General features: G+C 46.4%; 1 protein-coding gene across 1 annotated transcript; it reads left to right on the forward strand.

The window, feature by feature from the left end:
* The first annotated feature begins 1,081 nt into the window (after positions 1–1,081).
* On the forward strand, positions 1,082–25,772 carry SLCO4A1 (solute carrier organic anion transporter family member 4A1). The gene is made up of 12 exons (XM_005146846.3): positions 1,082–1,132; positions 13,569–14,508; positions 15,671–15,761; positions 16,573–16,694; positions 16,992–17,103; positions 21,575–21,729; positions 22,398–22,593; positions 23,177–23,342; positions 23,459–23,631; positions 23,983–24,047; positions 24,572–24,720; positions 25,502–25,772. Exons 2-12 carry the CDS (start codon positions 13,710–13,712, stop codon positions 25,643–25,645), a joined length of 2,172 nt encoding a protein of 723 aa, XP_005146903.2. The 5' UTR covers positions 1,082–1,132; positions 13,569–13,709; the 3' UTR covers positions 25,646–25,772.
* The last annotated feature ends 710 nt before the right edge of the window (positions 25,773–26,482 follow it).

The raw sequence follows: 26,482 nt of genomic DNA on the forward strand, positions 1-26,482 counted from the left end.
CAGTTTAAAGAGCCAAGTATAAAGTGCCTGAATTATTTATCTTTGAACATGCAGAAACAGGCCAAATTCCCAAGTGATGTGAAACAGCTCTTGTAAGAAATGCAAAGAGGAGCTGCATTGGGAGGCATGCAAGAGCTGCATGGGCAAACCTATGCACATGTCATGTCTGATATGTCCTGCCTAGGTGATTGATGTCCTGGAGAGTGTGGAGTGCTCAGGTGTGGATGCTGATCCGGAGGCTCCCCTGTTTAACCAGGCAAGGGCCCCACCAACCCGTGTCAGCCCAAACAGCAGTAAAAAAGGCCCAAACACATTAATGCAAATCCAAGGGGTTCGGTGCTTTTCCACACCACTCCCTCGGCTCTGCCTCTGCAATCATTAACCCAGCCGTGCCCGGCTGACAGTGCCTGATGCTTTATTGCACCAATACAGACAGCACTGTGAGAGATGTAGTTATGCCCCAGATAAAATAATACCCGTGCATCTGCTCTCTGGCTTGTTCTCCCTTTCACACGAGGTCAACTCAGTGCAATGACTGGAGGTAAAGAATAATTTCCCTGCCACAACAGCCATGGGTGCAGTTCCTTCCAGCACACTTTTCCCCTCGGTGTGCTGGAGGGATGTATCACAGCATTTCTTCCTGCCTATCTCAGGGATGCAGGAAGGCTGGGATACTCCGGGATGGGGCTGCCTGAGCCCTCCATGCGGGTTGTGAGACCCCAGGTGGGCAGCGGGACAGGAAATTGAGCGGATTTGATTAGATGCACCTGACCATAAGCCTTGCCCTCGCCTTATCCCGCTTACGATTGCTCCGTCATCCCTTCCCTTGCTGTTCCTTTCCTCCTTTTCTTCCTGCTCAACGAGGGATGCTCTCCCTGCTCTTCCTCTTTCCCTTCCCATCTTTTCCCCCTTCCATCTGTCCCTCTCCCATCCCTCTTTCTCTCCCTGCATCGCCCGCGTAGCCCCCACTTTCGCCCTGCTCTCAGTTCCTCTCTCCCTATTGGCTGCGCCGCTGTCGGCATCCGCCTCTGATTGGACAAAACGCCCGTCAGTCAGAGCGGGGGGCCTGTCCCCGCGGCTGGTGCAGGGGAGCGCGGTGGCGGCAGGACGGCAGCTGCGGCTCCGGCAGCAGGTACCGGGGCAGGGATGGAGGGAGCGGGGTGGGCACAGAGGTGATGGAGATCCCGATCCCGTTACCCTACATGGACACACACACGGCAGGAGCTACCGGGTGGTACCGCACGTGTCTGCGGGAGCGGCGCGGCTGAGCCCCGAGGAGGCGGGGATGGGCGCGGATCATCTGCCGCTCCCCGCCGGGGGATGGAAAACCTGGGGTTGGGGTTTAGCGGCGGTTCTGGGGGGGCTTGGGGCTGGGGGAGGCAGCGGTCCAGGCCTGGGGTGTGCAGGTTGTGGTGTGGGACCGGTGGTTCGGTGATAGGAGTCCGGGAAAATCCTGTCCTGCGGCAAGGGAAGGGATGGGGATGGGGATGGGGATGGGGGGGGAGGGGGGTAGTCAGCAAAATAGCCCAAGTCACTGAGATTTTCCATTTACGAGCTGCCTCCGGTGATGTTTTAAAGCTGGTGTTATCTTGTAACTGAAACACGTTACAACTGATTCATTGTGGTTTGGTGGTGGGGTTCTTTTTTCCTTTCCTTTTATGAGAACCTTGCTTTTCTATTGGAAATTAAAAAGATGCAAAGAAAAGGGAGAAAATGAGGAAAGCTGAGAAAATAGCTAAAGAAAAGCTAAGGAAATAATAATAATAATAACTTAAAGCTGAGGAAATAAAGATAAGTGGCACGACAAATTGGTCCTTAGAGCAAGTAAAAAGTATGTTATTAATAAATCAATTCTGTTTCAAGAGGGTTGTAACAAAAGTTAGAGGAGGAAGTGGCAGGCAGCATGCTGGGCTGAAATCGGAGCATTTCCACCACCTGACCTATATTACTTTATGAACCTATTTGTTCAGATGATACAAAGCAAAAGCCTTGTTATAATAAAAGCATGGTTTTCAATTCTGAGAGCTCAAAAGGCACAAGTGGGCGTTAATCGCACGAGTTGTTGCATTAGTGTTTTAGTGCTATTTTATAGGCTGGTTTTATCAGGCAACATGCTACAAACATGGTGTTACTCCAGTCTAGCACCTCCTCTTTTGATTTCTGGGCTCTTACTTTCTATAGTGCCACTTGGTTGTAAAAACACCCTAAGATAGTATTTGAAGGGGAAAGAGATCTTGAAAGAAGCATGCCTTGGAAGGCTTTAAACACAAGAAGAATGAAAAAGGATGCAACGGCTGGGAGAGAGGGTTAGTCAAATAATGAAAGGGGAGGAGGGGAAATAGTTATTTATATGCAAAGAGATGTAGCTTGCGGTGTACCAAAAATGATCAGAAACTGAAGCAGCAGCATGAGGGACAGACCAGAGCCACCTGCCCTGCCACTGCTAATGTACTGGGGTGTGAGGAGCGTGTCCAGGCGTGACAGCCTTGTCTGTTGCTCTGTGCAACAGCCACTCCTCTTGTATTGCCTTAATCCACCCTGCACGTGGGGCAAACCCATAAAGTGATGGTGGCAAAAGCATTATGTGCAAGCTGAGGATGACAAATGAGACTGGAAGCAGCAGTTCCTGTGGGGGTTGGACGTTCCTGACCAGCAGAACCAGGAACTACTGGGCAAGTACTTACTAGAAATCCTTACAGAGCTCAGAGGTTTGTAGGTGAGGGGCAAATGGGATCAGCCACTAACAAAAGAAATATCCATTGGCTTATGGAGATCAGTATCCAGCTGCTCAGTGCCCCACAATTTCTGACTGCAAGCTCCTTGAGGCAGATTTAATCTTTTTGTGTGTGTCTCTACATCATGGAGCAGGCTGGGGAGGACCTTGCCCTCTGATGTGGGGCTTTGCATCCAGTAAACTAGCACAAAAGTTAATCATGGCTCTGCTTGATGCAGCTTATTTCGCTCAGACCACCCCAAAAAGCATCACTGAGCACTGTTTAGTTTTCCTTTATTTTAACTGAGTGTATTAAGCACAGAAAACTGCATTTGCCTATGGGCTTGTTCACAACCTACAGGTGAAGGTGCTTATATGCCAGATTACCAAATACTCTGCTTTACCATTTGGGTTTCTTGTCTTCTTCACCTGGTTCCTTGAGCTGCTGCCTGTAAATTGATTAATCTGAGCCATTTGCATCTTGCAGGATCCCATTAAGGCAACAGTGAAGACTCTGCAACCACTTAGCAGAGCTGATGGGTTGTTGATAGTGGGTTAGTGAGGTACTGAGTATGATTTGGGGTGGGTGGGAAGAGGTTCCCCCTTTGGATTTTTCTGCTTAATAAACAGAGATCACCATGTTACAGCAACCTGTTGGAGTTGTTAACCATGCACGGGCTGTTTTGGGTTAAATACATTGGTGTTTTGGTCTTGATTTCAATGGCCAGAATGTTCCCCAGCTACCCCAGCCCTGTCTAGCTGTGGGACCTGTAAATGCAAGAGCTGCTCCCAGCCTGGGATCACTCTCTTTTCCCTTTTCAAACCAATCTATGGCAACCCCCCCCCAGTGATATAATTACTTTTGTTCCATCTTGCCCTTGAGTGACCTCCCGGCGTACCAGCAGTGATGCTGAACTGGAGGAGTTGAGAACAAAGAGTTTCTACAAACACTTTGTGGGAGAAATGCTCTGAGAGAGGTCAAGGACTTTGTCTGCTTTATGAATCCCAAACAAAAGCATTTATCCTGCTTCGGTAGCTGTGATGAGTGATTGTAGACAAGTACTCAGGGCTGCTAACTTTAATAGGTTTTGCATCAGGCTTCTTGTTAGTACAGCAGAGAGCATGAAGTGAGGCAGTGAAGTGTTTAATATTAACAGAGTAATGTTATTCTAACCTTAAATCTCAATTCAGGCTGAAATACCCTAAGTTCGGTGTTCTAGCATGTTGCTGCTGTCAAAAATGTCCTGCCACTTCTCTACTGTAAATGAGCTTGAGCAATAGTAATATGGTGGTGGTAGGAAATACTCTTTATTCTTGTTTGCCTCATTCAGCAAGGTGCTGAGGCTTCCCAGCACTTTCTGGAATTCTTGGAGCATTGAAGACATTAGTCCAGTTTTTATCTCTTGTTCTATTCTACTCACATACATATAGTTACACTAAAACTGGATTTGATTCCTACTGATGGAGGTTTATTGCTGAATGGCATTGGTGATCTTCAGCCATTTGCATTCTCAGAGCTCAGATTGGTTCCATCAAGAAAGACAGCGCTGAGAAGTGTTGTATAACCATCATTCAGAGGTCTGAGGGGTTAGGGAGTTGGTTTCATGTTGGGAAAGCAAGGCCAAACGTTTTGGGGTTCTTCCAAAGAATACTCTGACTTTGCAATGTTCTGGCTGAAAAAATCCAAGGAAAAGTACTTTTTGGCATTTTTATAGCTATGGCTTCATATTTGTGCATTGAAGTGTTTGGGTGTGCTAGGAAATGGGAGTTTATTTTTCTAGATAGCATTAAGAGAGGAAAGAAGCCCACACTTAGATTCTAGAGTTCTGATAAATGATACCAACCCATGACACAGTCCCCAAAACACATGAAGGATCATGAGCTCTTTTGGATTTTCTTATAGGTTTTCCCTCATAGCCTTTCCTTGGAAAATTGCATCAATCCTTTTAGGTTACCATAGCCCAAAAAACTGGGTTTGAAACTTGAATTCAAGCTTTCTATTGTTTTAAATGCCTCATAGCAAACAGAAGCTCAGTCCTTGTCCCGCAGCAGCTGCAAGGCTGCTCTACCTTGTCTTACCTCCATGACCGATCTGATCCTGCACTGCTTCAGCTTAATCCGGGCAGATGCCATGGGGCTTTATGTTAGCATAAGAATTCCACCCCAAAAAGGGATTTCCTCACAGTGCTTTCAAAGCAACTTTACGGTCATCTTTGTATTGTTGGAATGGATTCAGTTTCATGGAGGCTTTAGATCCTTAAAGCCGGGATGTGGGGCTTGGTTATAACACACTCAGCCTTTCTGGAGTCCTCCAATAACCCTTATGAACCCATGATACCTTTAGTGTTGTATATTTGCCTCTTATTTAGCTCAAAACCTTGAAAAGAGTATTTTAAGTTGTTGAAGAAACTGAACTGAAAGGAGTGAAAAGTGGATTCCCAGCCTGTGGTGCACTGATTTTCTGTCTCTGATGTTCTTGTTATAAAATAGCTTAAAATATTGCCTTTTTTTCCCCCCAAAGAGGCAATAAATGGGCTTCCTTATTACCACAAACCAGCCAATCTTTATTCCTTTGACCTACCTCTAACTTTGTGTGAGCGATCTCAGAAACCCCACTTGAATGTCTTCTGTGAGCAAACGCAGGATGGGTAAGCTGCAATGGAAGGATTAGGCCCATCATTCCTCAGGGAACACTGATCAAAAATGAGTCCTTTGTGAGTTCGGTCAAGCTGATGATCAAGCAAAAAGTTGTCCTGCTCTTTGTGTTTCCCATTGCACCTTGCGGGGGCTCTAGGATGTGAGTGGCTCCTTACCAAGGAAACTTAAACAGTTCCCAAGCCAGAAGTGGGAATGCCACTATGCTGCTATGTGAAAGCAGGAATCCCTTGATGGTAGTTTTCAGATGTCCAAGTAAATCTATCCTCCAACAGCCACTGCCTAATGCTGTGATTCCTTGTGAAGGAGGAAAGGGAGGGTACAAAGTAGAAGCCGTCTCCGCATGGTCCACAGTCAGCAAACCCCTCTGACTCCCAGCAGATGTTTTGGGTTGACAATAGGAACACTATATACTTGCTTATTCCTTTATCTCAGGAAGAAATGCCATTTGGCAACAATTTGCTCCCTGGCAGTAAGAATGAGTTGCTGACCTGATTGAGTGTTGTCAGATGGAGGATGCTCCAGCCTAGGAAAGGGACAGTTTGCAAACCATGTGGTGCTTGCAGAGAGCTCACATATATATTGATGTGTGTGTGTATGGGGTTGCTGTTTCATACTGAGTTGGGTTTCTTAGAGAGGCCTGTTAAAGCAGAACAGTATTGCTCAGCATTTTTCCATTAGCATCTCTCAAAGGAATCAGTTGGAGTCTCAGAAGCCAAGATTTACCTACCATCCCTCTCAATTATGCAACAAGGATGTGCCCTATTCAAAGAAATCCCCAAATATACCACCGTGTGTCAAGATCAAGGGTACTGCATGCTCAAATGCAAAGTAACTGCACGCTGACATTGAGTTTATTCTAAATGGTTGAAATATGATGAAGTATGTTACTTTTGTGTAGCTCATCTTTGGAGGGCGGATGGGGAGTACTTAGTGTCAGGAAACTTAGAGGCTGCAAATGCCAAGTCAGAAGTCTTATAGCCTGTGCACCGATCTTGACCAAACCCCGTTGTTCCACTTCAGATTTGTGCTGAATGGGTTAATTCTGTGCCATCTGGCTTTGTGCTAGATCAAATATTGTTTGTGTCGTGGCTTCAGCCAACATGGAGCCAGAATAAATGCGGAGTAATACGTTTTGCTAATCAAACAGAAATAGGACTATGTGCCTGTTCGTGCTTCAGGTCATACCTGCACTAAGGAGGGATTTAGCAGTACACAAGGTAGTGATGGTGGGGACATGGGAGAGGGTCGAGGGCTGGAGCACCTCTGCTATAGGGACAGGCTGAGAGAGTTGGGATGATTCTGCCTGGAGAGGAGAAGGCTCTGGGGAGGCCTTAGAGCAGCTCCCAGTGCTTAAAGGAGCTGACAAGGAACCTGGAAAGGGGCTTTGGACAAGGGCCTATAGGGACAGGCCAAGGGGAATGGCTTGAACCTGCCAGAGGGGAGACTGAGCTGAGCTCTTAGGCAGAAGCTGTTCCCTGTGAGGGTGCTGAGGCGCTGGCACAGGGTGCCCAGAGAAGCTGTGGCTGCCCCATCCCTGGCAGTGCTCAAGGCCAGGTTGGACACAGGGGCTTGGAGCAGCTGCTCCAGTGGAAAGTGTCCCTGCCCATGGCAGGGAGTCAGGACTTAGATGGTCTTTAAGATCCCTCACAACCCAAAACATTCTATGATTCTATGGAGCGAGGGCTGTCCGTAACCTGAATAGGATGGTCTTGCTGCAGGCAACAGAGAGACAATAGGAATATCAAACTCAAATTGGGCACATAACTTTAAACACATAATTGAGAGAGACAAATCCCAGTCTTAATGCAGTATGACTTCCTAGGGAATCACCTGAGATGTAGACATCAGGGTTATTTAATTTTGTGTTTTGCATGCCATAGTAACTTCCTAGGTGCTAATCTGAGGTTAACCGAAACAGAACAGCTGGAGTTCTACTGTATTTTGCAAAATGGCCCATTGCAAGCAGTGAGTTCATTTAAGTGCTGCCTGGGAGGCTGTGCTGTTCCTGTGCTTGGCAGGAATCTCAAGACTAATACCTAAGAGGATTAGAGAGCATCGCTGAATGTTAAACAAGATCCAGGCTAAGCGGTGTGCACCAGTGAGCTTGTGCTCCGGGGGCTGTTTGGGGAAGCTGTTACTTGCTGATCTGGAAAAGAGTGGGCTTGTGTGGAAAATACTCTTCCCTCATCTGAACCTTTCCTGTAGTGTGTGTGTTGTGTTCCCACTTGATGCAGTGTTTCCACCTGCCCATTTCATGGGCTCTTGTGCTCACTGAGGATGACAGCCATTGCAAAGGATGCTGATGACAGCTAAAAGCATAAGAGAGTAAGAAACTTGGCTCTTTTAATGTGCTCCCTTCAGCTCTGTATCCAGCCCACCAGTACGGGGTTGAGCTGGAGAACTCGTCATGGAAAGCTCAAGCTAAGGACTGTCACTGGCTGGTAGAGCAACATGACCTTGTGGTATGTGATTTTCCTCAGAAAGTCCACTTGCTACAGAGAAAAGGTGTTTGGCATCAATCTTGTCTCAGGAAAGAGTGAAGTACTGAGTAATTTAGATGTTGACCTCCTACCACCCTCGTCCACATGTAAAAGAGACAGCATAGAAGCCATGCGCTGTGCCAGCTCTTCCCCTTGACAGCACTGCGTAGTGCCTCACATGGGATTTCTTCCCATGCTGCAGCAGAAATCGGGGATTTAAGATCTGTGTTTCTTCTCCAGATTTTGATCTGTGTGATCCATTTGAAAGGAAAAAGTCTTTAAGTCCCCATGAAGAAATGGTTCTTCAACAGTGAGGGTTCATTCGAAACCCATTCCTAGCAGCTCCCTGCTCGTGGTCTGCAGCAGCACAGGCATGACAAGTGCTCTAAGGAAAAACAGTTGTGCAAATGTGCACATTTCTCCATGGGTTTTGAATGGCTGACTGCAGAAAGGAGGGTAGTGGCCCAAGTTAGGATATATATAGTTTTGGCACCAAGCATGATTGTGTATTTCTGTTTTTGCTCTTATAATCAAGTGAAAAATAGATTCCCAATACCTGGCAAGAGTGTGATACGTGTAGAGATCTCAATGAAAAGGCTGTTATCCAGCAGTAATGTAAGAGAAAAGCCAGTGGAAAGGCTTTGCTATTCCAGCAGTGACTGTTGCCCTCTGTTTGAGGAGGATGCAGTAATTCTGTGTAGTATTAACACATCACCTCCAACAGAAGTGCCTTACACTGTTTGTGCCATATCAGTTTTTTTGTGATGTGGCTTCCACAGTTTCATGGTATCATTTCCTCTGTTTTCCCCTATTTGTTTTTACTTTCACAGTGGTCAGAGCAGGAGGATGAAAAAGAGAAAGTTTCTGTAAACCATGGCAGATGTCAGCGTTATCCTATTACATTTATCCTGTACTCGGGGCCCTTGCATTGTGTAACACAGGATGTTGCATTCTTTTGCATCTTTATTGCTTCTATCTTTAGAAGCAGCACATAGTCGTGTCTCACATTATTTGGGTTTTGCTCATTTTGCTTCATTTCTTATATTGTAAAGGGTTTGCTTGGATTTGCATCTTCTGCATAGAACCAAAGAAGGGATAGCATAGAGACTAATGGGTAATCACTGGGAAAAGCTGACTAATGCCTCATGCAGAAACATTATCCTGAATATTTAATACCCTTAAATGACTTTAAAAGAATCCAAATGATGGAAAACAGTGGCATGCTATGGGCAGAGCCAGCCCTTGATAATATACTGGTGGTGTATCTGTGTTTGAAGACCCATGAAGACACCCAGCTCCATGGCCAGCATGAAAACCTTCTCATCATTGATGAAACTTGTGGGTAGGAAAAAGATATTGAAGCAAGAGTGACTTTAGGGAGAAAGAGTTAGTTATTATAGCATAAAAGAACCTTTTGTCTGGTTAATCTTTGCTATGGCAAAGTCTAGTGGCCGAATTAAATCTGCTTTGTGCATTGGTACTGCAGGTTTTTAAAGATATTCTAAGGCAGCTCCAGCCAGTTGTATTCGAACAGATAAGCTGGAACAAATAAGTAAGCTCAGAAAATCTGGCTAGATTTATCTTCAAAGCATTTTCAAGCAGTTAATTGAAAATTATCCAAGCCACCTTCCTGATTTCTTGCATATTATTGCATTAATTCACCAGCAAATGGAAAGTGCTTGGAAAAAAACACAAAGGATTTGAGAGTGCTAAGCTTTGCTATTTGGAATTTATATAATTATAAGTGTGTTCTTGCTCATGTGATAGTTTAAAGCCAGTTTCTACTGCTCTCTGCCATGCAAAAGACACTGGTGGAACTAATCATGTGAAAACAATCTGCGATATGGGGGTATTCCTGTCTCCATCCTCTGCTGGGTACCTCCTCCCCTGCACTTAAGCTGTCCTTGCAGCACTGATGGGGTGCACGGCATTGGGTGTAGGGTCTGCTGGCTGCTCTTTGGGTGTGTTTCTCATTCCTGAAATGTTTCCATGTGTGCAGGATGATGCTGTTCCTGTAGGAATTGCTTATGAGTGGATCTGGGCTGGTCCTGGTGCTGCTCCTGGCAACAGCAGCATCCTCTGTATTGCTGAACCACAGGGATGCTTTTTAAAAGCATGCTAAAAGATGCAAGGCTCATTCTTCAAGAGAGGTGGGTAAAGTTCTTCAGTTGCCAGGAAAACAATTCAGTCTTGCAGATGAACAACCCCATCCTTCCTTGCTTGCTTTAATCTCTTTTTGACTGAGCCAGTGCCTTGAGTACAAACCCCCTTCACAGGACTAGGACATGATTTATCTCACTTCTGGGAGGCTTCCTTGTTCCTAAAGCGACGAGTGGATTACACTTGATCCATATGGCGTTTATCAGCCATGACAGAATTAGCACTGATAATCCTCTGAAGCCAGAATACCTGAGAAAAATTCAGTATGTGTTATCAAGAGAAATTAATGTACAAACCCAGATGAATTTGTCTCTTTCTGGAGTGACATGAGCTTGGTACTTGGATGTGGACTTTCCCAAAGTATCTACTTGGGAAGGTCAGTCTCACTCTCATGTCAAGGAGAATAACTGAGACCAGAGCAGCCACTGAGCATCCCCTGGGGCTGCACTTCCCTGGTTTGCAGTACATTGTCTGATCATTTTAAATCCCCTGTCCCTGCTCCTTAGCAAGTATCTCTGTGTATGCCATAGAATTGAAGAAATGATTAAGTCTGGTCGTAAACCGTAAACTGTGCTCCGCTATGGAAAGCACAGCTTATGAATAGATGTTATTTACAACAATAAAAGTCAGAACCCATAGAATGAAAGGGAAGATTAACTATTATTGAGCATGCTTCAGCAAATAGGATTATTTTGCACGTCAGTAATGAGTTAATTTGGAACATTAATTTAATCACAGTCTTTGGCAGAGACACAAAATGCTTTTAATTGTTCCTGTGAGTTTTTAAACAATCACCTGATGAAAACCTTGTAAGTTTTACTATTGATTTAGTGGTAAATATTAAGGTGGGTGGGGGGAGTCTTTACAGATTTCACTGTGGAATACAAATCATGTGCTTTCATTGCCTTGCTGCTTCTGTTGTGTTGGCTTGGTGATGTTGGCAATCTGGAGCCAGCTGTACAGCTGAAAAAGAGTCAAAATCTTGCAGGCAGATGAGTAAATCTATAGCTGTGAGATAATAGGTTTTGGGACTGATTCAATGTAAGCAAGAAATCACCATCTGAGTCATTAAAGCCAGTGATGAATGGGAAGCAATAAATGCATGGCTTAGATGAATAAGGATGATTAGAAAGTTGGTTGGGGTTGTTTTTTCCCTGAAGATCATATTTTGTCCTCTAAAGTGGCATATGGCTCCTATGAAGGCTGATATTCCCAGTGAATGTGTCATTGCCAGTTTATAAATGCTTCAAGGGATAAAAAGCAGCTCAGTAGACAGCACAGAGCAGGAATGGGCTTCCTGCCTGTGGCACCTGGGAACAAGTCATTAGCCCAGTTCCATTGGGAAATGGCCATGGCGTAGGCTTTGGGGGCAGAGAGGCTTCTGTGTGTGGGGAAACATCTGCTGCTTGGAGGAAAGGCTGGTTGCTTGCTTGGATGTGTTTCACACTGTGTTTGCTGCCAGTAGGGCTACGGGTACCCATAGTTGAAGGGGAGGATGATGTGGTCACTTGGGTCCAGTGGCCCAGACTCCTACGTCAAGAAGAAGAAGACTTTAATGAGGACCTGTAATCTCTTTCCTGACTCATAAAATATCAAAAAGTCAATATGTAATGTCAATATATATGTTCATGAAGTATCAAGGAGATATCCCAGTGCTGGTAAAGAGGCAGTAGGAATGTTTCCTCCAGTGTGAAGGTGAGTCAGTTTGGAAGCCCTTGGCTCTTGGTCACATCAGCTAACTAACAGAGATAGGCTTTTTCTATCAGCTGACATCAGTGACAGCAAAATCAGTCCACAGCCAATCAACCTTCTTTACAAGTGCAGCCAAATGTAACATCAAACTTGTGTTTAGTATGGGAAGCACACAGCTGAAGTCAGCTGGCTCCTGTGCAGGAGGCATGTTTGATTTACATGGACACAAATAGTTCCACCCCTTAGAGCCTGATCCAGTACCTCATAATCTCTTCTGACTTTAATAGAGTGCTAAAGCACTCTTATTTATTGTTTCCAGTATTGCATCCAAAGATGAGGAAACAGATTTAGAGCCGTAAGAGTCATAAGAACATTGGAGGGATGAAAAAGTGAGAAAATACAGCTTTGCATCCAAGGCATTTTCTTTTTGTGCCAAAAGATTGCAACAGTCTCTGCAGCAAAACTTGAACACCTGCAGTTAGTTTTTGCTTTTACAATCAAAGTTATCCTGTACTGTACTCAGTCAGCTGAAGTAGAAGTAGTGTCCTCCTGTTCCTGTGCCTGCAAGAACTGCTGGTACAGGGCAGCACATCGATGCTCGTGCATGCTATTATCTACCAGGTGAATGTCAATATGTTTTTCCTCATTCCCTGCTGATGAGGTTGATTCACATGTCAAGGGGAACACTTTTATAAGGGTCTCTTGAACAGACACTGGCACAGGGTGCCCAGAGAAGCTGTGGCTGCCCCATCCCTGCAGTGTTCAAGGCCAGGTTGGACACAGGGCTTGGAGCAACCTGCTCTAGTGGAAGGTGTCCCTGCCCACAGCAGGGGTTGGAACTGGATGAGTTTTAAGATCCCTTCCAATCCAAACCATCTCATGATTCCATGAAACTATTGGGAAATACAGGATGCTTTGAAGGTGTTCTCTAATAGAACAGTTCTTGCCTAGTATTTGTTGCGTATGTAAGACCAGTGTTCAAGAGACAACCTTATTGTCATCATATATACATATATATATGGCGTATATTCAGCCAAGGCATTTAAGGAAAATTACTCTTGGTTGCTGGCATGGTCAGGTGCTGTGATGCACATGAACCGGTTGAAAGAAGGCAGTCTGCATTGGTAATTAGGTTAGAGTCAGCTGCCTCTGCCCTCCAGCTCCCTCAGAAATGGCATGTAGTCTAATTAGTTATAGAAAGGATTTTACGGAATAGTTGTAAACGGATCTGAGGGCTTGGAATAAAATCAGTCTGACTGTGGAAACTTTTCAGGATAATTATAAACTATTGTTGGCAGAGTGGGAAAGGGAGACCAAAGGACTTTTAACAGTGGGGAGCCTGTAGCTGTGCACTCTGGTCTCCGCGGGACTAAGGAGAAGGACAGAGGTGGTGAGGGTCTGGTGTCTAACCAGGGTCTTCTCTAAAGGAGGGGTAAGGGGCTTCAGTGGGCAGGGACACTGCATTTAGAGGTGCTTTTCTTTAATGCTTTTGAATGTTTATGCTCCATCCTTGGCAGTGTTCAAGAGCAGGTTGGATGAAGCCTTGAGTGATATGGTTTAGTGTGAGGTGTCCCTGCCCATGGCAAGGGGGTTGGAACTGGATGCTCTTGAGGTCCTTTCCAATCCTAACTATTCTATGATTCTATGTTTTGTTCTTTTCTCTAACGTTGATCATGTCCTGACACCTGAGGTACTAACACATCCCATGGTGCGGGGCACACATCCAGCTGAACTACATGGTGAAATGCTAATAATTATATATATATTTAAATATTATATATAATAATTATATATACAGAAAGGACAATATTTGAGGGTTTGAGCATGGTTTTGTATAAAGATGTGTAAAGTTTCTCTCTTCACAGATCAGAATGGTCTTGGCTCAGACCTTTTCCATCTCCCTACTGATGTAAGCGCTGAAAACTGCATCTCCCAGCCAGGCAGGTCCTCACCACCCTGGCCTCCAGCCCTGCCTCAACCTCCCGCTTGACTCTGTGTCCCCGTTCATGGCAATGCCTCAAAATTCAACTGGAGAAAATGGCTTTTGTTTCACTCAGACACTTGACTTCTCCCATTCACATCCTCCTCCTGGTGAGGCCAGCCGGGCCTGCGGTACCCCATTGAGCAATGGCACTGCATCCTCTGGAGTGCCCAGCCCCTCTGATTCATGTGCTGAACCCCTCTGCTCCACCACCCCTGGAGAGGAAGAGACCCAATTCCATGAAGGGATTAAGTATGTGTCAACCGAACAGGAGGACTTGGCATGCGGCTGGGGGGGGTTCACCCCGGGGTGCTTACAGCTCTTCAACACATCCAAAGGTGTCTTGTTCTTCCTCTGCGTGGCCTCCTTCCTGCAAGGCATGACAGTGAACGGCTTCATCAACACGGTCATCACCTCCATTGAGCGACGCTTCGACCTCCGCAGTTACCAGAGCGGTCTGATTGCCAGCTCCTACGACATAGCTGCATGCGTCTGCTTGACCTTCGTCAGCTACTTTGGGGGCAATGGCCACAAACCACGATGGTTGGGCTGGGGCGTGCTGGTCATGGGCTTGGGCTCCCTGCTCTTTGCCTTACCCCACTTCACCACAGGACCATATGAGGCACGTTCGGCTGTAGAGGTTGGCATCTGCGGGGGGAACCAAAGCCTGCCCTGTGCCCAGGCTGCCTCCAGCCTCTCCAGCTACAGGTTCATGTTCATGCTGGGACAGTTCCTGCATGGGATGGGAGCCACGCCGCTCTACACGCTTGGTGTCACCTATTTAGATGAAAATGTCAAGACTAACTACTCCCCTGTGTACATTGGTGAGTGGAGCTGCAGCGACAGCTCTAATGCATGGGATGGGTGGTGAGAGAGCTGGTCCAGCTGCCTTGGCACCAAACAGTGAGGAGCATTCCTCATCTTTTGTTCCCAATAACAGGCAAAGGGGCAGTCAGAGGGAAGTGGCAGCTGCTGAGCATGTTCTGCTTAGTTACAGGCAGGAACTGCAAGTGCAATGGGATATTTTCACTCCCTGTAGATCAGGAGGTGCCTCCTGCTTCTGGCATTCAACCAGCTGGGGAGAGCCCTCTGGTGTGCATGGCATTAGCATCTCTGGCAATTAATAGTGAAAGCCATACATGATCTATGCAATGGGGCAGTACAGTGGGGATGGTCACTGTGCTGCTCACATGCTGCTGGTGCAAAGCACAGCCAAGAGAAGAGGCTCAGTTCACTGCTCTGTGTTGCTGATCACTTAGCAATTACCAAATGCTTACAGTCCTACCTAGGGAATTGCTAAAAGAGATGACTTTTAAGCAGTTTCAGGATTTAGCAGTCTGCTCATGCTGCTGTATCAGAAGGGATAGGAGGAGATAACCATAGAATGGTTTGGGATGGAAGGGACCTTAAAGCTCCTCCAGTTCCAACCCCTTACCACAGGCAGGGACCCCTTCCACTGGAGCAGCTGCTCCAAGCCCCTGTGTCCAACCTGGCCTTGAACACTGCCAGGGATGAGGCAGCCACAGCTTCTCTGGGCAATCACAAGGTCCTCAGCAAGTGGATGATCTTTCCATGGCAGCAAACCAGAATGTGCCAGTGGTGCTGTATTTAACATAGACATCTTGTATTGTCACTGCGGAGCCCATGCTGCTGCTCATCATGATGGCAGTCAGGATGTGGCAGCGGGGTCAGCTACATTCCTGTTATATCCCATTGCACCGATTTTGCCTGCCCCATATTATAGGAATTCCCACGCTGGATGCAGAAGTTTCCTTGGGACATAAATGTGAGATGAGAACTTGTTAAAACTGCCTGGCTTTGTTCCTCAGTGGCTTAGGAATAAGGCTGTGAGGCAGTTGGAGGCTGAGCATCCCGCATCCAGGAGGGAATGGGGCTGCTGCAATGGGGCAGGGGGATGCTGGGCACCAGCAGCATCCCTGGCTGAAAGGCTGCTGTTTGTCTTACATGGCTTGTTTTCCCTTTCAGCTGTTTTCTACACTGCTGCAATCCTTGGGCCTGCAGCGGGTTATCTGGTAGGAGGAATGTTTCTAAATATTTATACTGAAATTGGCAGAGAGTAAGTTGTTAAAAAACAATCTTGTTCCTTTCCCTTTATACTGTGCTTCCTTTGGGGTGAAACAACAATAAGGATCTGGAGAAATGACCTGGTGGCTGGGTGGCAATGTTCCCGTGCTCTTCAGCATTGTTTCTGCAGGGGGGGTGAGGCTGGATGGGTGGCTTGCATCAGTGCTGCTTCTGGAAGATGACTGCTGACAAACCTGTCAGCTTCAATCCTTCCTCACGCTGCACTGCCTGTGCTAATGGGGCTATGAGCAGCAGGTGAACTTCTTGAATGAGTTCCCTAATGAGGCAACACTACCAGCAGTGCTGCTCGTCCTCCCGGTCACCCAGCCAGGGTGCCAAGTCCCTCCTTGCTTCTTACTATCTGTAATTTAATCTTATTTCCTTTACAGGCTCTGTGGCAAATGAATGGATTCCAATTGGGGAGAGGGTTTTCTGGGGAAGGAATGGGTTATTTTTACCAGTTTTCTTGCAAAGGGTGGTCCTGGGGGTGGCACAAGGATTGCAGCAACCCCCAAAGTGCAAATGTGATGGGGAGAGGTGAATGTGCAAGGCAGAGATTGAAGGAGAATTAAATGATGTCATTTCCCAGGCTTGTTCAGTGCTGTGTTCTCTGCTAAGGCAGGAAGGGTGGTGGATGTAGCATTGCCAGGGGAGAGGCTGGAGCTTGGTTTCCATCACTGATATCCACCCTGTCTGTTCCCCCCATCCCCTGCCAGCTCCAGTGCATGGCACACCGAGCTGTCCTGCTCCGTTTTAGACCACAGCCTCTCTCCCTTGTGTCCTTTTGGCTTTGTTTCTTACAGAATTGACATCACCCCAGAGAACACGCTGTGGGTTGGGGCATGGTGGATTGGCTTCCTTGGGGCTGGAGCAGCCTCCCTCCTCATCTCCATCCCCATCCTGGGCTATCCCCACCGCCTCCCAGGTATGGAGCACCGACCAGGGCTTGAGGGAACTGGGGCTGCATAGTACTCATGCTCACCTTGGGGCTTGTAGCCTTATGCACATGTGTAGATGGGGACACAGGGGTAGGGGAAGAGCTTCCAGTGTTTAAACAGTAATTCCTACATGGGTTTCCAGCTGCCTCTTTCTCCATTCCTCCCTTGCAGCCATTGGCTGAGGGTGGATGTTGTGTTGCATCTTCCTGCTGCAAACACACCACTTCGGCAGCATCTGCATCCCATGTCTCACATGCTTCTTGTTCTTTGCCTCTCATTTTCAGGATCCCAACGTTATACTGTTATGAGGGTGTCAGAGGCTCATCAGCTAAAGGATGGGAGCCACAAAAAAGCATCGGATCCGGACTTTGGGAAAACAGTTAAAGATCTGCCTCGGTGAGAAAGCCACCCCACACCTGAGGGTCAGGGAGCCCTATCCAGCGGTGAGAGCTGTGGGCCCAAACTGAGCTCACTTTCTGTGATGCTAGCTGGAAGGTTTTGTCCATCTTCAAACCTAATGTTGATGCTTCCTTGAAGAGGAGATTGTGAAGTGCCTGGTCCCATCAGTGGGTGGGGGCTCTTGGCAAATGAGCTGAACTAGACATTGTGCTAGGGATCGCTTGGGAGAGCAGGGGACAAGTGACTGTTCCTGTCCCTGTGAAGATCCACCTGCAGTCATATCATAGAATCACAGAATAGTTAGGGTTGGAAAAGACCTTAAGGTCATCTAGTTCCAAATCCCATGCCATGGGCAGGGACACCTCACACTGAACTATGGCACTCAAGAATATGCAATGCACTATTTTACTAAGGGTGGCTTGGTGTAAGCCTGTAGCTGAAAAGAGATGCACAGACATTGCTGCCTCCCTCCCTTTCCACACCAGCATTATTTCTACCTGTTGGCTTGTGTTTGGCCTCCTTGGGTGTTGTCCAACATCTCCTCCCTCTCCCCTCAGGCCTTTTCTTCCTTTGTTCTACTTTTGCTCATGTTATATGCATGGTTTTCCCTTTTAATGAGAAAACAACCCCCTTACATCCCCATTCCAGATCCAGGGAACAAGATATTCTGCACTGTAGCCTTCAGTTCCCTTTTTCTTTTATTCTTAGATTATTTTTTCCCCCCTTTTGCCTTTGCATCTTCCAGCCACCTTTATGTGTTACTACTTCTTATCTCTTGCAAAGCAGTGACACAGCAGCATTCTTAACCACAGGGCCTCTTCTTGCTCTGCGGCATGGGCAAGCATCCTTGTGCCAAAGGAGGTTTGGCAGGAAATGGTTTAAGGGGATCCTAGGTGGGAACAAAGCAATGGCCAAAATAGAAAATGGTCTTTCCACCTGGGAACAGTGGCTATGGATCTTTGAAATCTTTTATGATTTTTTGTTGTGTGTTGAGCTGTATTTAAATGGATGCTGCTTTGGTTTAGCTGGTGGGCAAGCTGTGGATGATGCAGAGAGATCTGGGTATCAATTCCTTTTGGAGCTTGCAGTCAATAAAGGGATTTTCCCCTCTTGTATTTCTCCCAGTACTGTTCTTAGGGAGGAGTTTGCATCCATGTGTGACGGCTGCCCCATGCAAAGGCAAACACTCAAGTGTTGCCAAAGCCTGTGCTGCTGCCAGCAATTACTTGGGAGCTTTAGTTTGTGGTATTTGCCTTTGTGCTGGCAGAGGAGGATGGAAGCAGGTGCTCAGGATGGGAGTGTTCAGCAGCAGTCGATCTGTGTTGTGTCAATGCAGCTACTCACGTTGGCCTGAAATTCTTGGAAACTTCATAGGAAGTTTACCAGGGGTTAAAGCAGTTTTATGCAGAATATAACATTGAACAGATTTCAATATGTTATTAAATGGCATTCTTGACTGGGAGCCATTTTCCGAGGTCGTGGCTTATTCTCCACACGGAAATGAAATTCAAAACCTGCATTTAAATAATGATAAGGTTATGACTAAAACCAACACAAACAGCACGGCAGAGAGGGATGAAATTCAGTGGTTGAGGCTTGTGTATCTGGAGCAAAGCTCCTACTGTTTCTCAGTGCAGGCTGTCCGACAGCAGGTACAGAGTCAGTTCTCTGGGTGCATCTTCTTTCACCCCTTGTTCTGGAGGAATAAATACCTAAAGGTGGGCAACTCATATCAAACAATTCAGATCAGTCCAGACCTTAGTGTGGCTTTTGTTTGAAAGCGAAAACCCAGCAGACTTTCATGTTCCCTGGTTTTGATTAATAAAAGGGAAGTGCCTTAAAGGCTTGCTCTTCTGGAAGCTTGCATTAAAGAGATCACATCTGTGCATGCAGCTCTTAGGGACACGTTGACCATACTGGAAAACAAGGCCAAAGGACACTGTTGCTTTTGTTTTAGTATGAGATTGGATGCTGCACACTTTCTCACAGCACAGACAGCAAGTCTCAAAGATAAGCACAAATACTGACAAAACAAAATACTCTTCCATGCCATCAGGTCCTTTCTCAATGAGTTTAATGAATTGCTGTATTCACAATGCTGCCTAAGAGCAAGAGCTTACAGGAATGCAGTCCATACAACTTAATTCTCTGCCCTGAAGAGACTTCTGTCTTAATTCTTGGGTTGAAGAGGCCTGATAAAATAGCGTTTTCCTTTCTCTGGTTCCATATGATTGCTTTTGAGATATAACCCCTCTTGTGAATGCAGAAGGATTCAAGCATAAGACACATAGAGCTGTGCCAGGAAGAGGAGGCTTTGTCCTAGTGAGCTACAGGTTTCAGTCTGAGGGTCCCTCACTGGTCTGTCAAGCCCTGATCTTCACCACAAGAAGCTGGGGTCAGTGTTTCCCTCATCCCTCTTAGATTAGGTGGCAGAGTGAGGCTTTGGTTTGTCTCATGGATCTATGGCAGTGTCTGTGCAGTGTGAAGGCAGCTGGTTTACATTCCTGTATGTGCTGCCCTCTGTTCCATTGGTGGTGGTGACAGTAGGTGTTATTTTGCACTGGGAAAAGCCCCCATTTGTGTGCTCTAAAGCTCTATAAATATCTACCATTAATGAATTGTTAGCCTGTGGTCATGCTCTGTTACATCTGGGGTGTCCTGGACGTGCAAGGGTTTCTCAGAGGATGTGGCTCAGGTGGTCCCAACCTACTCAGCACGTCTGCTACACAAGGCAAGAGTAACCTCTGTGTGCCCATATCAGTCAAGACTTGCAGGATCAGATCTTTATAGATGGGGGGACTCTTCTCTTGGCAATGCAGAGCCTTCTGAAATCCTTTTGGCTGCAGAAACTGAGGACAGTCAAGACTATTCAAGAGTTAGGTGGTTTGTGCGCGTGTTTAAAATCCTATTGATAGCAGTGAAAAGGTCTGTGTTGACTTTGGTAATGTTTTATGTGCTGTAGCTCCTCAGAACTATGTCATTTGTCTACAGATTGGATTATGTGAGTAAATCTTTACTCTTGGTGCTGAAAGGAGTTCCTCTGCATTTTCCTGCCTGCAGGCACAAAGTGGGGAACTCCTCTCTTTTTCTCTTGAAGTACAAAATGAAGGCATTATACCTTTTTCTACATCAGCCACAAGGCTTCCAAGCATTTTCCTGCGAAGGGATTAAGCTTTGTGCTTCCAAATAAAGCACAATCAAAAAGATCATTGCTGGAAAATAGTTTGGTAAATTAAGCTAATCCCAACAGCTAGATGATGGTTCCTATAAAGCCCCCTGTAATCAAGTGTAAGAATGGGTTGTATTTCAGTCTTTCAACTTCTTTGCTCTTTTAGTATAATGAAATTCTCCCCTTTTTGTGGGTAATGTTGCATAAATATGATGCTGAGCCTCAGCACGTCTCACAGTTGTACTACAGTTGGGTTCTCTCTGATTTCATATTTCCTCCAAATCAGTTGGTGGTAAATAACTGTGCCTTTCAATTCAGTGAGCATCCCACAGCACCCCTGTCTGTCACTGCCATCAGTACAGAATAAGGGGTTTGTGCCCCTCTCAGCAATGGGATGATCAGTGGTACTGGTCGGGGCTACACTTGGGGAAAGTTATGCAGCAGAACTTCAAGCTCATTACAAAACACCCCCTGCAAAGCAATGTCAACCCTCTTGGTCCAATATCTGAGATAGTGAGGGGTAATTGAGACCATCCCATGTGCCTGAGGGCCTTTCTGCATCTTGGAGATGGAATTGTTGTGGGATCATCTTCCTGCATATAAATGACACATGGCATTTTTTTCAGGCATATCCAGGGCACTCTTCTAAATCCCAGTGGGTCAAAAATAAGATGTGTTTATTCAGCAGATACATTAAATTTTTAAAGTAAATCTGTGCTTACACTGAGTGAGGATTGGTTTTTGTTTTCCAGTGGGATATAAGGTGTTTTGGAGGTGTTTCTTCCATATAGAAAGGCTTGCTTGGTATTTCCCCTGAGCTGCAAAACATCCATGGTTAGCACTCATGAGGACATGAGTAGCGTGTACGTAGTACATATATGAGGATGTAATGCAGCTTTGTTCCCTGCTCTGGGTTGAGTCGGGAGTCCCAGGATAACTGCCATCAGGGACTAATAAACCTATAAATGATTGAGATTTAGTGAATAGTAGTGTTCTTTCAGTTATTGCCTCATTTAGGAATAGAGACATTCTCCAGAAAGCAGCAGCATCCTAGTCTGCGCCAGTGTATAGGGAGAGGTGGGGCTATCCTCAGCATCCTTCCTTGACTGGTAGGACTCTAAGTGTAAGTGGAGAAGTTCAAACTCCAACTTTGTGCTGCTTTGTTTCCTTTCAAAGAGATACAGCATGGTAGGATGCTGCCGTATCATATATGTAGTCCTTCTGACTTGAAGATAAGGAACAGACCTGAAATCAAAACAAGCCACAGTGATTCAATTCTGGTACATTTTTCCTTCCCAGGTCAGTGCTGCTGCTTCTGAAGAACCCCACCTTCATCTTCCTCTGCTTAGCAGGAGCAACTGAAGCCACCCTCATTGCTGGGATGTCCACATTTGGACCCAAGTTCCTGGAGTCTCAGTTTAGTTTAAGTGCCTCTGAAGCTGCTACCTTTTTCGGTAAGGAAACCCCTTTTTGCACTGCTTTCTCATTTTGCCAACAAATACAAGAGCACTGTAGATCATGCAGAATGGAGACAAACACACTTTGCAGTTCATTTACAGGGCAGCTATCATCTTCAGCTATTAGATAGGGTCGTTTCCCACCAGCACATCTGTACCAAGTGCATTTTCAAAGCTGTATCTACTGACATCAGGAAGAAATGTGTTGTTTCTGTAGCCATCTGTTACCCTCTAGAGGAAGGCAAAATAATTGTAGTCTGTTCCTTCTAGTGCATTACCAGCAAATATTAACTAGATGTTTCCTTTAATGGGGGGTGTCTGAATTGGGGCACATATCTCATCAGCATCCTGCAAATAGGAAAATCCTTGGTTTCTGTATCATGGACTGAGGAAGTGGTGCCCAACAAGCATCAATACTTAACGATGTGCTTCTCACAGAGTCTGTTTTAAGATCTCTGCATAGGAAAAGCTGCCTTATCAGGCTCATGCCACATTACCTGCGTTGTTACAGAGGACCACGTACTGTAGCAAAAGCCTGCTGAACTCCCACCAAAAGCCAAGCAGCATCCAAGGGGTTATTCTCATGCAGACACACTGGAGCTGATCTATTCAGACTTGAAGACTCCTTGCTGACATTTCCAAACTTCCTTGTGGGTTTTCTCCAGGTTATCTGGTTGTGCCAGCTGGAGGGGGAGGCACATTCCTGGGAGGATTCCTTGTGAATAAGTTCAAACTCCGCTGTTCAGGAATCATCAAGTTGTGTTTACTTTGCACGGTGTCGAGTCTCCTGGCTATATTCATTTTCTTTATTCACTGCCCGAACATGCCGATGGCAGGAGTAACCCAGACGTATGAAGGAAGGTAATAACAACCCTCCCCTCTGCCTTGTGCTGCGGGGCCAGAACAGAAGGGTCATTCCAAATACATGGTGCTGGTGGTAGTCCTGTGTGAAGGTGGATGGAAGGGGATGTCTAATCAGTCTTATGGGCAGATACTAAGGGTGAGATGCAGAATACAGATGTCCCAGTTTTTGCATCTAGTAGGAGTTCATGGAAGAGGCTCCCTCTTTAGTGAGGGAGGGGATATGAGCAGTGCCACAGTGTGAGATGCTCCACTCCTCAGTTGCTGTCACAGGGTCCCCAATGTCTATCCAATGGGATAGGCAGGAACAAAAGTGGGAATCTCCTCTCTGAATAGAAGTTGTCTCCCTATGAGCTGGTCACTTAAACTCCTTTGGTAGCTGTGGGAAAGAGACAACTGGAGGGCATGATTCCTGTTCATGGTTAAAATCAGGTTAGATATAACCCTTCCTGCGCCTGGCTTCAGGCTACTTGGGTATCCACTGCATCTCCTACTGTCCATTCTTCTTCTCTTACTCTACCTATTTCATCTTGGGAAATGCTGTTTGGTGTCTTCCCACTGACTGCTCCTCTATTTCCCTTAGTGCTTTGCCCAGTGGCCACCTAAACCTGACAGCAGCCTGCAATGCTGATTGTGGCTGTCTACGGGAGACCTACAGCCCTGTCTGCGGGAGTGATGACATTATGTATTACTCTCCCTGCCATGCTGGGTGCAAAGAAGTATCCAAAAACCTCAGGAATGGCAAGAAGGTATGTCTGAGAGCACTGTGTTAACAGGGTGGTGGCACAGCATCTTCAGAGTGATGTGGTTGGCTCTGCAGAAGTGGGAGAGCTAATTTATCCTATGAAATAACCTGTTTTCCCAGGTCTACCACGAGTGTAGCTGCATTGACAAAACCCTCCTGCCCGGCCCTGGTGATGCAGAGGCAGGGAAATGCACCTCCTCCTGTGCAAAAAGGTCCCTGCTGCTGCTGTTCATGTTTGTGGTGATCCTCTTCACCTTCCTGAGCAGCATTCCTGCCCTGACAGCCACTCTGCGGTAAGCACAGGGTCACCACATCCTCTACCAGCACTGTAAGAAGCCCCAATATCACTCTCTGCTTATTCATGGGGCAGATGTGATGGAAACCACCTTGTTACTGGCTGGAGACATCAGGACTAATTCCCTTCCATGTCTAGCTGGAAGACCAAACTGTCAGCTCTGTTCTCTGACATGGGACACACACGTCTATCCCAGTTTATGGCAGTGCAGGGGGACATTGTGCTGGGGTGAACCTCTATTTCCAGAAGGGATGGAGGTACCAAGAGTGCTGGATCCTGGTCCATGGTGTCACTGGGAGGTACCATGCAGCTTGGCAGCATGTTTAAACAGTCTCCTTTTGTTCCCCAGGTGTGTCTCTGACAGGCAAAGATCATTTGCACTTGGGATCCAATGGATCGTAGTACGAACACTAGGTATGGAGCAGAGTGAATCTGTGCATCAGGGTGGTTTGTTGGCTTTGTGGACCATGTGCCCAGATGTTATCTAAGAATAAAACCCATTGGGTTGTAAAAACCAATTGGGATGTGCACTGTTGAAAGAAGGATGCTTCCTATTGTTTGCTGTCATTCAGAAAAACCTCATTCCCTTTGTATGTGATTGCAAACTGAATTAAGAGCTCTGTAACATGCCACAGATGGGGTAAAGGAGCAATGTCCTGGCAACATACCCTTACTTTCAGATAAAAGGAGCAGAGGCACTGAAGCTCCTGTGTTGTCTTTTGGCTCTTGTGTGACACGGAGTTTGGGATGGTCCCATTGGACTCTCAGGTCTTGAAACTCAGCATGTTTTGGATACCTGGTGGCTCTAGACATTGCAGGATGAGTTTGCTTAATCACAGTAGTAGCAGAGCCTGATGGTTTTCTGCAAGCACTTTTCATCTTGCCAGGCTGGTGTGTTGGTGCTGCCTAATCTGAAGATCCACTCTCTCTTCCCACAGGAGGCATCCCTGGCCCCATCGCCTTTGGGTCCATGATCGATAAATCCTGCCTGCTCTGGCAGGACCAGTGCGGTGAGCAAGGGTCTTGCTACGTTTACCAGAACTCAGCCATGAGCCGATACACCCTCATCGCTGGACTGGTCTACAAGGTGATGCTGCTGCCTCTTAACTTCCCTTTCTGATAGAGCAAGCAGGTCTCTGGGCCCTGAGATCCCAATTGCTCTGGGAGAGGGTTTGACAGAACTGGGTTGTCCTGCTCTTTTCCCCTTCACACAAGAAATGTTCTCAGGGAAGGCAAAAGCTCTATTTGCTTCTTGCCAGGTAATTGTGCTCCAGGCACCATCATTCTCTCAAATTCCCATTACTTTCTAGGCTTACAGCTTCCATTGCACCACATGAAATATGCCCTCTTCTCACAACAGTTACCAAAGTGATTTTTTGCTAGAAATGGAGTAAAATATATAACTGTAGCGTGTTAGGGAGAGTGAGGGATGGCACTGTGAGCAGGCTGTAAATAACCATTCCCCAATCACAGCTTAGCTCTCTGTTTCTTGTTTATTAGCTGAAACCCCTTATTTTAACTGCTCCCAAACAAGCACTTGCCCTAGGTAGCAGTGTTAGCAGTTGCTGTGATAAAGAGGCTTTCAAAAGCCTTCAGCAAATGGCTCAGGCAGTGTTGTCCATGCAGCACTGTGCCTTCTATGTCTGTGTGAGGCAGAACAGCTTCCCAGATTCCCACTGCCCCATTGATATGGGGCTTGCTGCATTCTGATTTTCACTCCCTCTAGCCTTGTGTGCTGTTCTGCTGCCCAGGCTGACCTTGAGCATCATCTCCTCCACAAAGCCTGGTCAGCAAATCTAATTCCAAATGAGGTTTAGGCACCTGGGCTGATGGGGAGCAGAGTGTAATGGGGTGTCTTCATGCTGCAGGTGCTTGGGACAACCTTCTTCCTCATTGCCTGTTTACTCTACAAACCACCACCACCAGAGTCAGCTGCAGGAAGCTCGGATGCATCTGAACATGGGAACCACCAGGAGCACAAACCTTCGCTGCCGGCTGGAGAGGATATATAGCACTGTACACATGCAAGTGACTTTCTCAGACTCAGAAATGCAATGAGAAGGATGTTATGCTGTCCCTAGGGGGTTTAATAGTAATATTATCACTTCTTTTTTAGTTCAAGATAAATAATTTAATCAACCACTGGTGTGCTTGCTATTTTCTTAACAGCAGAAGCACATTTCAAGTTGTGTGCTGATGCCATATGCAGTTATTTAATTTAATTTAAATCAAGGGCTACCGTAGCTTTATTTTATATCTGTGAGAAGCCAGAATCACGTTCTCCACTCGTGGAAATAAGCATCTGTAACTCCAATGGAGCATGTGGGGCTTAAACCACTGGAGGGTCTGGGCTGTAGTATCTCAATTGTAAAGCCAACTGTAGCAAAACTTCTATGGAGACCTCCCAAGCCTGAGAAGAGCCCTGGTGTCCTGCAGTCTGCATTGCAGCAAGGACAACTTGGCTCTTAAACTACAGTATGCAAAGCAGATGGCCCTGATGGTATCCTCCTCCTTCCTTGACACAGCATTGCTCCTCTTGTTCCGGAGCAGGACATCTACTTATGCAAACCCAGATGAATGTGTGATGGGAGATGGGTTTGAGGTGGGCTTCACTAACAGATTCCTTGGTACACTACAGGCAGCCATCCACAGGAGCTGCCGAGCACTGTACGTTCACTGCCTCATTCCACTGCAGGGTTTACACCTTGGTGACCCTTCTTTTCCTCTTGCTTTGTTTAAAGGTGATGCCTTTTGTAATGTACTGTGTGAAACTTGAACTTACTTCTTGCTGTTTGTTGGGTGCGGGAAGACACGAGACACAGATCTATGCAATGCTTCTCTTGGGTTGC

Source organism: Melopsittacus undulatus, chromosome 10, assembly GCF_012275295.1.
Source record: "Melopsittacus undulatus isolate bMelUnd1 chromosome 10, bMelUnd1.mat.Z, whole genome shotgun sequence".
Lineage (NCBI taxonomy): Eukaryota > Metazoa > Chordata > Aves > Psittaciformes > Psittaculidae > Melopsittacus > Melopsittacus undulatus.

Excerpts from the sequence above, each read along its gene's own strand:
- SLCO4A1 (XM_005146846.3), top strand. The coding sequence starts at position 13,710 with ATGGCAATGCCTCAAAATTCAACTGGAGAAAATGGCTTTTGTTTCACT. Across the intron at positions 16,695-16,991 it reads CTATCCCCACCGCCTCCCAG|GATCCCAACGTTATACTGTT; the intron begins GTATGGAGCACC and ends TCTCATTTTCAG. Across the intron at positions 23,343-23,458 it reads ACCTCAGGAATGGCAAGAAG|GTCTACCACGAGTGTAGCTG; the intron begins GTATGTCTGAGA and ends CTGTTTTCCCAG.